The 9,629-nt window shown below is 51.9% G+C and overlaps 6 protein-coding genes across 6 annotated transcripts in view; 2 read left to right on the top strand and 4 right to left on the bottom strand.

The window, feature by feature from the left end:
* The first annotated feature begins 757 nt into the window (after nt 1-757).
* Nucleotides 758-3,018, top strand: H257_16527 (hypothetical protein). The gene is made up of 4 exons (XM_009844979.1): nt 758-1,197; nt 1,251-1,514; nt 1,564-1,867; nt 1,924-3,018. The coding sequence occupies exons 1-4, from the start codon at nt 764-766 to the stop codon at nt 2,017-2,019; spliced, it is 1,098 nt and encodes a 365-aa protein (XP_009843281.1). The 5' UTR covers nt 758-763; the 3' UTR covers nt 2,020-3,018.
* H257_16528 (isopentenyl-diphosphate delta-isomerase) lies at nt 2,071-3,010 on the bottom strand (the record flags this gene model as incomplete). Its single annotated transcript, XM_009844980.1, has 1 exon — nt 2,071-3,010. One exon carries the CDS (start codon nt 3,008-3,010, stop codon nt 2,270-2,272), a length of 741 nt encoding a protein of 246 aa, XP_009843282.1. The 3' UTR covers nt 2,071-2,269.
* A 536-nt stretch (nt 3,019-3,554) lies between the features above and the next one.
* Nucleotides 3,555-5,101, bottom strand: H257_16526 (hypothetical protein). Its single transcript, XM_009844978.1, has 4 exons — nt 4,276-5,101; nt 4,157-4,215; nt 3,875-4,089; nt 3,555-3,816 (listed from the first exon to the last, which is right to left on the bottom strand). Exons 1-4 carry the CDS (start codon nt 5,052-5,054, stop codon nt 3,619-3,621), a joined length of 1,251 nt encoding a protein of 416 aa, XP_009843280.1. The 5' UTR covers nt 5,055-5,101; the 3' UTR covers nt 3,555-3,618.
* A 409-nt stretch (nt 5,102-5,510) lies between these two features.
* On the bottom strand, nt 5,511-6,607 carry H257_16525 (hypothetical protein). The gene is made up of 3 exons (XM_009844977.1): nt 6,421-6,607; nt 6,323-6,360; nt 5,511-6,246 (listed from the first exon to the last, which is right to left on the bottom strand). Exons 1-3 carry the CDS (start codon nt 6,573-6,575, stop codon nt 5,627-5,629), a joined length of 813 nt encoding a protein of 270 aa, XP_009843279.1. The 5' UTR covers nt 6,576-6,607; the 3' UTR covers nt 5,511-5,626.
* A 611-nt stretch (nt 6,608-7,218) lies between these two features.
* H257_16524 (hypothetical protein) lies at nt 7,219-7,837 on the bottom strand (the record flags this gene model as incomplete). The annotated part of the gene is made up of 2 exons (XM_009844976.1): nt 7,219-7,430; nt 7,453-7,837. The coding sequence occupies 2 exons, from the start codon at nt 7,835-7,837 to the stop codon at nt 7,219-7,221; spliced, it is 597 nt and encodes a 198-aa protein (XP_009843278.1).
* A 290-nt stretch (nt 7,838-8,127) lies between these two features.
* The window catches only part of H257_16523 (hypothetical protein), a gene marked incomplete at its 3' end in the record, with an annotated part of 4,359 nt that continues 2,857 nt past the window's right edge, over nt 8,128-9,629 (top strand). The window contains exon 1 of the mRNA XM_009844975.1: nt 8,128-9,616. Coding sequence (XP_009843277.1) covers nt 8,140-9,616 — 1,477 coding nt within the window. The 5' untranslated portion in view covers nt 8,128-8,139. The remainder of the gene's footprint in view (nt 9,617-9,629) is intronic.

Below are 9,629 nucleotides of genomic sequence, written 5' to 3'. Positions count from 1 at the left end.
ATGGCTCGACAGGTGTGTGCAATAGATGGAGGTTTGCTATTCACCACTAAGGATAAAATTGAGTTTTGAACGCTGAGCGGGTCATTATGTGTGCGTTGCGAGCAGTGACTGATTTCCCGCCTCCATAACTTGGGAACATAATCGATCTGGAAAGCTCAAAACACAGCCAATCAAAGCTGAGATCTTGCGCTTTCTTGTAAGCCAATTAGATAGCCTCAACTCGAAGTATTAGAAAAATGCCGCCAATCAGAAGAAATATGTGACTCTTTTTGTGGACCAGAGTAGTAACTAAATGTTCTTTGGGTGTCAGGTGTAGAAATGAATATCTTGTGACATATGTCGCAAAACATGGCGGAAATTGGACAAATATAACCTTTACAATTAATAGCCTATATCTTTTAATAGTATTAATTTTAACTTATATAAAGCAAAGCTTATTCGAGTAGTCTCAAATATAATACTTTGAAATAACCCTAATCCCGATAGGAATTGATTGGCTAATTCGGGTGCATCTTAAATTGGATGATCGAGCACCTTAAATTGGACAACCGAAACATTCCAATGCTACCCCCCTCTGTGCCAAGTTCGCAGATTGGCGTCAACACATTCCGCCTTGTGAATCAAATACTGTAGCTGTATAAAGTAGGGATAACAAGGGATATGCTTGCTGTTATTGGGATCTGGCCGTTCAAGTGACCTCGTATTATCCGGTTGTGGAGTCTATCCGGATGATGACCAATTGCAGCATGAAACGACAGAAGAGATGAACCATGACCAGGATGCTGCTGCGCGACGGGAAAATCGACGAAAGAGTGCAAGCGTGGCGGTGGATGAGGACGTTGAGGACGAGTCGCTTGTGTTAGACATGGGAGGCGATTCTCCTGGGAAACCGCAAACGACGGGAACGGGTCCCATGTTGCCGAGGATCCTTCGCACCGTCGACACGTCCAAAGATAAGAAGCAGCATGAACTGTGGGACCACATGCGCATGATCGTGTTATTCGCGTGCACAGCAGAGGCGATCACGACTTGCTTCACTCCGCGGTGGGTGCACGAGTCGACGGGAATCAACGTCAGCGCGACGTTGTTGAACATCCTTGGACCGTTCCTCGAAGGCACCGCGCAGTACCTTGAGGAGACCACGTCGCATGCTGAATGGAAGCGTGCGTGTTTTTACTTTCGGTCGGTGTTCTTGGGGTAAGCGTCCTGGTTCGTGCTTTGCTGTCGCTGTATCTCACACGTTGTCCAAGGGTGTTCACGTCGTACTGTTACATGGTCGATCACGCTGGGGACCTCGTGGGCAAACACCCGATGATCGGGCCGTTGTACATCGTGTCTTCCCTTTGCTACGCGTGCGTGGCCTTTCGTGTGGGCCAGACTTTCATGCGTGTGTTCACGACATATGTCTTCCAGCCGGACAAGCACATTCCTGCGTCCGTCGTGGGCTGGGCTCTCACGACGTTTGTGGCCGCGGTGCTCTTGGTCGCCATTGCCGGCCCTCCCGGCTTTGTTCGGTGCGATTGGCCTTCTTCTTCGCCGTCTTACCAGTACTATTGCCCTTAGAGACCCGAACGACGCGCAATTCCTTGGATCGATCCCCGTCAACGACGGACTCGAGCTCGTGATGGGCATGATCATGTCCATTTTGGCGGCGTGGCTGTCGTCGTTCGTGTCATTCGGGAGCTACGACGGCTCCATCGACTGGGGCACATGGCGATGCAACTTGGCGTCGGTGATCCTCACCGTCCTGGCGTACGGCGTCCACTACGTCCTGCCCGTGGTGGCGCACAACGTAGCCGTCAAGAAGTTTGTGTCGTCGTTCTGTGGCTCGCTCTCTGGGTTTTCCGCCACCGTGGCAGCTACGATGGTACAGCCCATGATTCAAAGGATGAGGTAGTACCCGTGACATGACACCCGTTGTAGGTGTTGGCCGACCAGAACAAGCGACCTGTGGCCATGGCCAACTTGGGGCTCAATATTGTCACGGCGCTGGCGTTCGTGCCGTACTTGCGAGCTTAATATGTGACGATGTTTTGCCGTCGAAATTATTATCCGTTCACAAAAGGGCAATGTGGAAAGGCAACATGATGACATGTCACAATGTTTCAAAGTCAACTTGAGTCATATTGACTTTTCGCTGCAACGCAACGTCATATTATGACGTTGTCGCAGACTACTAACCACAATACTAATACTAGTTGGACTGCAAACACCGTCACAGGCATACCCGACCTGACGGATTAACACGACATTGTATAACACGGGTCGGTTAGTTGATGTAGTTGTTGATAACGACGGTTTCGTTGTCCTTGGCCAACACGTTGTCCAGGTCGTCCCACCATTGCGGCAACAGACCTTCGGAAATGAGACGGAACCACGGGGAAATGAGCAGACTCGAGTCGTTCAACACGTCTTTGAGCTCGTCGCGGGCCACGTAGCGCACTTCCGCGACTTCGTTGTCGTTGAGGTCGTACTTGACGTTGGCGCGCACGAGAAGGATATGGTCTACTTCGTATTCGCTCCAGTTGTCGTCGTACGGGGCGCGGTACAGCACCTTGGTGACGAACTTGAACTGTTCCGGCTCGAACGTGTCGGTCTTGATACCCAGTTCTTGCTCGAGCTTGCGGATCGCAGCGCGCTTGACCCCCAAGTGCTTGTCTTCTTCCAGTTCTTCAGGAAAGTACAACGGATGGCTGCAGCAAGTATTCGCCCAGAAGTTGGGGAACGTGATCTTCTCCGCCGCACGCTTTTGGATGAGCAGTTGGTTGTCCGAGTTGAAAAGGAACACGCTGAACGCGCGGTGCAGCACGCCGTCCTTGAAGTGCGACTCCTTCTTCGAGATGGGACCCACGACGTTGTCTTTCTCGTCGACTTGGATGACCATTTCTTCCATCAACTTGACTTGGACCTCGTCCGCAGTGGCGATCACAGAGTCGTACACAGTAGAGACCATGGTGGGGGGATGCACGAGGGCGGCTGAAGTTTCGGACTGACCACTGCCGCACTGCATGTGTAAACCCTCTGTTACTGGCGGGGGATGCCACGGTCACTTTATCTCCTTAAATCAAACTTATTTCATAATATAGCTTGTACAGTGCGACAATTTCGGGAATCTGATGTGTGAAACGTTATACTTAAGGGAATTCGAATAAAAACACCTTTTTGATGGAGTGTATAAATAGTATAACGCGTGTTTAGTTACTTTCCTATAAAACGTGGCATCGGTTTTATTACTTTTCATCGTTAACTCGACGTACTACTATTACGTATTAGTATGTAGTAGTACTAAAAAACGCTCACCTCAGCATTCTCTACAGTAATCCAAATGTGGAATACTACGTAGTATAATGTACAAGCTGCGGAATCCTTTGAAGCATGGCGTATAGTTTTCTGCCGTCGTGCACCAATACGTGACCTCTCCATGACGTTGTATGTTTAAAACCATTCGGTTTAAACACGATCCGGTTGTTTCGGATAACGCATTCAATGTTATCCGTAGCGTTTGTTGGGGAAATTGCTCAGCAATTCGGAACTTTTCGCCACAAAGCAAGAAATTGCCCAAAGAAAGTGGAAACTTCACCAAAATTTCCAGTTCGAAACTATTAACTGTAGTTACGTTTAGAGCAAATGCGATTTTCGCAACTCTTGGTACTTCTTGTAGGCAAAGGCGGCGCCGGCCCCCAAGCCCAGGACAAGGATCACAAACGGAAGCTTCCATCCCCCGCTCGACACTTGGGTTTCTTCGAGCTTGGTCTGGAGCGTTTTGTCCACCGAGTCTTCGATCTCCTGCACCTTGGAGCCGACTTTTTCGTCCACCTAGTTGATTTCATGAGACACCCCCGTCTCATTCTCTAGAACCATAGGACGGACGTACGCGGCCGTTGACCCACTTTTCGAGCTCTTCAATGCGTCGCAAGTCGCCCTGCTCCTGCTCGCGAAGCTTCCCGACCGTGTTGGCCGTCTCTTCCTTCAACGCTTGGTATTCGTGCTCAAAGTCCTCGACCATTTGGTCGTACAGTCGTTGCAGTTCCTTGATCTTGATCAGGTTGCGCTCGTTCTTGTCTTCGATGTGGTCGGTAGACGCCGGGGCTACTCAATCAAACAATGATATATATCATCATCAGACATCCGCCACTTCAACGGCACTGTGTCGTACGAGCTTTTTCGGCCACGGTCGTGTAGTCCTTTTGCAAAATCTCGTCGTCGTGCATGGTGCTACAGCAAAAAAGCACATGACATTCTCACTTGATGGAACCTCCAACACAATACACGTACTCGTAGAGCTCCAGGGCAATGACGTCGTGTGTGTCAGCAAGGGATCCCGTGGTCGCCGTGAGCCCGATCGTCGCTTGAGAAAACCACGTCGGCGGCAGCTGGACCGTGTCTTCGAAACACGGCGACCAAAACCCAGAGTTGGTCGGGTCGATCTGGATGCTCACGAAGTTGTTCGCGAACGACAGCTTCACGCGAGACATGCTCCCCGACGCAGAGAAGGATGCGCTCTTGGCATGGTACCGCAAGTTCTTGGCATCGCATCCCTTCTTGCCGTCGGGCGAGTAGTTGATGTCATCCAACGACTTGGTGCCGTCGTTCACGACAAACGTCACGTCTTTGTGACCACCCGCTTGCTCCGCGTTCACAAATGTGTCCACAATGATCCCAAAACCAGTGTACGTCTCCTTGAACCCGTGGTTGTCGCCGTCCACGTGGCGCGGTTCCGTGGTAACCCACAGAGCCAACCCGTCGCCAAACCATCGTTCGCCTTGTCCACTGATGCGGAACGTGAGCACGATGGAGAACTCTGTCTTGGGAAGACGTGCGGCACCCAGCGTTTCCTTGCTCCACACAAAACCGCGCTTGCTTTGGCGATCGGTGGTGAGCCGCACAAAGTGCTTGTTGACAACTGCATGTCCGCCGAACGTAAAGTCGTCCGAGACGATGCGAACGCCGTCGGACGTGATGTCTTCGAAGGGCTTCTCAAAGCTAAGCGATGGCACCTTGGCGCCCCATACCACGGCGGCGGCCAAGGCCAGGAACGACGTCAACACGCGCATGGTGGTGTGTGGAATGCGAATATTGCAGTGTTGTGGTGGCGATTTTGGTTCTATTATCATTTGTATTATTTTACACGGGGGCAATTGTAACTCATTGTTTGTATCGGAAGGAGGTCAGATTTATCCATTTCAAAGAAATTTGTTGCCCCCGATCACAGAACACGTGGCACATAGGTGCTTGCTTGGTGGTGCTGCCACAACCACGTCCACAACATCCCAGCATGAGCATGGAGTTCCTTGGAGTGGGTACAGGTATTGTATACGAGGCATGAAGCAAGGGTCTCTCGACTGTATGCTCTGTGAACTAGACATGTCCTATCCTTCCTCTATGCACCGACGCATGAGCTTGCATCGCTCTTCAAGCACCCCGAACACTTCGTTCAAACTCACTCCACATTCACGTCGCCGCCATACTGTAACAAGCATGTGTCGTCGTACAGCATTGCTTGATGCATATTCCACCGGTAGACCCCCCGAGCGCTCGCTGTGTAGTACACCAAATACAGTTCTCGGTCCCATATCCATGCAAAGTCAAGAGGGGATTTTCACGTTCTTACGGCATTCCTTCCTTCCTATTCAGCCTTTTTCTTGGCTTCGGCAAACATGAAGTCGTAATCTTGGATTTGGGTCTTCAACGAGTCGCGATCTTTGGTTAAGTCGTTGACGGTTTGCTTCAAGTCCACGACTTGGGCATGGAGGTCCTTGATCTCCTGCGCCTGGTCGCCTTTAGCTGTAGTTTCGTCCAGCAGCTTCAAGTACGCGGCGCTTTGACTGTCCGCCTGCTTCTTCACCTGCGCGATTGCCGCGTCACTCGCCGCCACAGACTTCTTGAGCGACGCGACCTCCGTCTCGTACGCGGCGTTCTCCTTGAGCAGCTTCTCCAACGAGGTCAAGTCGGTCGTTCCATCCAACCCGACCAGCTTTTTCAACTGCTTTTGCAAGATCTCATGTTCTTCCAGCAGATTCGTGTAGCTGGAGCTTGCACCCTTGGCTTGTTTTTCCATGGCCCCCAAGCTCTTCTCGAGCTTGATGTTAACCACCATGCTCGAGTACAGCATTTGCAGCAGGAGGTTCAAGAACAAGCAAATCCCGGAAATGTACATGTCCCGTTGGGCCGCAAGCAACCGAATGCGGAACCCGTCGCTCACAGCTTCGTCCGACATGTGATGGTTGTATGTCGTTTGCAAGTTCGCTACATATGCATCGTCATGTCAGTATAGAGCTCGAGATAGCAGAATATCAAGGCCATCAAAGGGGTTGTTTCGCACCAAGAAACATAACGCCAACAAGGGCAAGGATGCCGTATCTATGCCGCCACATGAGCCAAGGAGCGACCATAACGACTCATGGGGAGAACTTGACGTACCCGACGGTTGTGAGATGGGATGTGGCAGTAAACACGTTCGAGGAGAGAAAGTTTACCACGGCTTGGGTCGCATGCTTGAAGAATGGAATGCACAGAAGGATGCAGATGAAGCCTTCCACGCACATGAGCCAAAACATCATCAGGTTGATGAACATCGTCGTTATGCTTGAGCCAGCTGCGATTCGGATGTGATTTCCACAAGAGAAGAATTTCAGGCGATATCCGGATAACCAGGTTTGACTAGGGGATTGTATCCCTTCGTATCCGGCGAGAGACAGGTCAACAACCCCACGAAATTTTCCAACGGCAATCTGGCCTACAAATCGCCGACGCTTGAGGTGCTGCCACGTCACAAACTTGTCCTGTTTATTGGGTATCAATGTTCAAGTACAGTACTCATGACACTTCGGCCGATCTGCAATGTGCATGTTGGTTGTCTCGACATAATGGCAAGATGATGCTGATTGGATTCCTCTGTGGCTGATGTACATTGTAACCCTCCGTACAAGTCTTTGGTACTTATCATACTTGCCAAACAAAAATTCATTTGGAGAGGATGCACTCAATCGCAAACGTGTTGGGGTCGATTGTGAATTGGTTATCACCGAGGCGCTGCGCGATACGTACATCGACAACGTCATTACGACCTTGGACGAGAGAGATATCCTGAGCCAACCCCAAGCACCACATCACCAGCGAACGACCCACTCATGAAACCGGTAATCCATCATTCACAGACAAGATGTTAACTTGATGATAGCAGGTACAGTACTGTACAGGACCCCCTCGTGTACAACATCAGTGAGGACGTGGAAGATCCACACATGGTGGTTCTTGTTGCCGATGATCAACGCCTCGGAACTGCGCCGTAGCCTGGTTTCGAAGGATAGTCCGAGTATTCGCCGTAGAATCCGTACTCTGTTCGGCCAACGCCCCCATGGTCTTGACGGCACACGCGGATGTGTCGCATCGTTGCAAGGCAATGCGAGATAGTTTGTGTTTATGCTCAGCTAGTTGAGGTCAATGGGGTACTGTAGTCCAGCGGGTACCCAACGGTCTTGGCGGCACATGTGGATTCGCTGATACTGAGCTGGACTTTGTGTTTGCATGCCGTACGAGTTGTCCCAGTACGCATACGTTGAGTTGACTTGGGGATGTAACCCAATGGCGTGGAGATGGTCTGGTTCGTGAGTGGCAAGTAGCCAGGGCCACGCTCCGTCGTGACGAAACGAGGCGTGCCGTGATCAAGACCGTCGTTGTACACGGCGCGTTTGGCTCCTGTGGGGTGGTTCATGGCTAGGACCCGAATGAGTCGTACTGTAGGTCCGCTGGAGTGTCCATGCCGTCCAAAGTAGTGCCACATAGCGGAGCCATCCAGATGGCTTTGGAGCCAGCTGCCAAGAGCGTGCAAGCACATGCTTGACGAAGCCAGCAGGATAGCAGGATCGCAAAGTATACGCGGTCAGGTTACTGCATCGACGTCATGACCATGTGGGAACTTTTTGAATAAACCTGACGTTACTGTAACGGTGTTCTAGTATTCAACAACCCCCCGACATTCGCAATGGTCGACCATTCAGTATGCTAGTAGTAGTATTACTAGAGTATAGTGTAATTCAAATTCCCAAATGTATTTCTAGTAGTACTACGTAGTAATACTATGAGGATGTAGAATAATTTTGATATTTCCTTCCTTTCGTCACACTCCGATTTGCTGGAATGCGGGCCTTTGCCTTCCTCGCCACTTCAGCGCACGCGTGCACCCTCATTGCAGTCGGCTCCAAGGCCACCATTGATGGCTCTGCCATGGTTGCCCATACCAACGATGGCATGCCAAGTCCCAATGACCTCCGCTTGGTGCGCGTGCCAGCCATGAACCACTCGAACACTTCCCAGCGCAGCGTATACAACTACCTCGTTCGTCGGGGAAACCCTCGGCTTGTGACGGCCGAACGTGGGCCCGGTTACATGCCTCGAAACGGCACCGACCAAGCTTTCTCGATTCCCACGGGCTACATTCCTCAAGTCCCCACCACTTATGCGTACTGGGATCATGATTTTGGCATGCAGAACGAGGTGCAGCTGAGCATTGGTGAGTCCACTTGCGCCGCCAAAACAGTCGGCTATCCAGTTGACGTTCCGAACGGGCGAAACCTCTTCGACATTGACGAACTGAGCAAAATCGCCCTCGAACGATGCGACACTGCTGTTTGCGCTGTAAAGACGATGGGCGCACTGGCCGAGGAGTTTGGGTTTTACGGCGAGTATTCAAAGGATCCCTTGGTGCCTGCGTATGCCGGCAGTGCTGAAGCATTGATCATTGCCGACAAGTACCAAAACGTGTGGATCTTCCACATTCTCACTGGCGCTCACAACTCAGGGGCCATCTGGGCCGCGCAGCGCCTCGGCGACGACCAGTTCACGATCGTCCCCAACACGTTTGTGATTCGAACGCTCAACTTGACCGACTCGGCCAACTACTTGGCGTCGCCCAACGTGTCGGCACATGCGTACGCGCAAGGATGGGCATCACCAGAGGAACCGTTTGACTTTACGGCGGCCTACGGGTATGCCGCGCCCAATTCAAGCAAACCGCTGTATGGGGGCCGTCGCATGTGGAGAGCATTCAGCATCGTGGCGCCGTCGGTATCGCTGGATCCAGACGTCGGCTTTCACGTCCGAGTCCCGACGTACCCGCTGTCAATCAAGCCCGACGTGGCGATCTCCCCAGAGGTGATCATGAACATTTTCAGCGATTACTACCAGAACACCACGTACGACTTGGCCAAGGGCGTGGCGGCGGGGCCATTCCACGATCCCGTCCGATACACTAGTCGTGCCAACCACCTGCGGGGCAACTGGGAGCGCTCCATGTCGTTGGCGCGCACGACCCACAGCTTTGTGCTGCAAACGCGACCGAACATGGCGGATGGAATCGGCGGCGTGGCGTGGTATGCGCAGGGGGTTCCAGCAGACTCGGTGTACTTTCCCATCTCATGTGGCCAGACCACGCTGCCAACCGTGTTCAACCAAGCGATTCGATCGAAATTCGACACCGAGTCCACCTGGTGGGCGTTTCAGTTCACGACCAACTGGGCGCACCTTCGCTACGACCTCATTCACCACGAAATCCAAGTGCAACGCCTCAAGTATACCACTTTAGCAAGGGAGCTTCAGCAATCCACTGAAGCAACCTGTGGATCGCGCAA

The sequence above is a fragment of the Aphanomyces astaci genome (assembly GCF_000520075.1).
Source record: "Aphanomyces astaci strain APO3 unplaced genomic scaffold supercont1.87, whole genome shotgun sequence".
NCBI lineage: Eukaryota > Oomycota > Saprolegniomycetes > Saprolegniales > Verrucalvaceae > Aphanomyces > Aphanomyces astaci.
The sequence above is the reverse complement of the archived record's forward strand: the minus strand, read 5'-3'. Positions and strand labels throughout refer to the sequence as shown.

Excerpts from the sequence above, each read along its gene's own strand:
- H257_16525 (XM_009844977.1), bottom strand. The coding sequence starts at position 6,575 with ATGTTCATCAACCTGATGATGTTTTGGCTCATGTGCGTGGAAGGCTTC. Across the intron at positions 6,361-6,420 it reads TCCCATCTCACAACCGTCGG|ATACGGCATCCTTGCCCTTG; the intron begins GTACGTCAAGTT and ends GTGGCGGCATAG. Across the intron at positions 6,247-6,322 it reads TGTTGGCGTTATGTTTCTTG|CGAACTTGCAAACGACATAC; the intron begins GTGCGAAACAAC and ends ATGCATATGTAG.
- H257_16527 (XM_009844979.1), top strand. The coding sequence starts at position 764 with ATGAACCATGACCAGGATGCTGCTGCGCGACGGGAAAATCGACGAAAG. Across the intron at positions 1,198-1,250 it reads TTTCGGTCGGTGTTCTTGGG|GGTGTTCACGTCGTACTGTT; the intron begins GTAAGCGTCCTG and ends ACGTTGTCCAAG. Across the intron at positions 1,868-1,923 it reads CCACCGTGGCAGCTACGATG|GTGTTGGCCGACCAGAACAA; the intron begins GTACAGCCCATG and ends CACCCGTTGTAG.
- H257_16526 (XM_009844978.1), bottom strand. The coding sequence starts at position 5,054 with ATGCGCGTGTTGACGTCGTTCCTGGCCTTGGCCGCCGCCGTGGTATGG. Across the intron at positions 4,090-4,156 it reads GACCGTGGCCGAAAAAGCTC|CCCCGGCGTCTACCGACCAC; the intron begins GTACGACACAGT and ends TTGATTGAGTAG. Across the intron at positions 3,817-3,874 it reads AAAAGTGGGTCAACGGCCGC|GTGGACGAAAAAGTCGGCTC; the intron begins GTACGTCCGTCC and ends GAAATCAACTAG.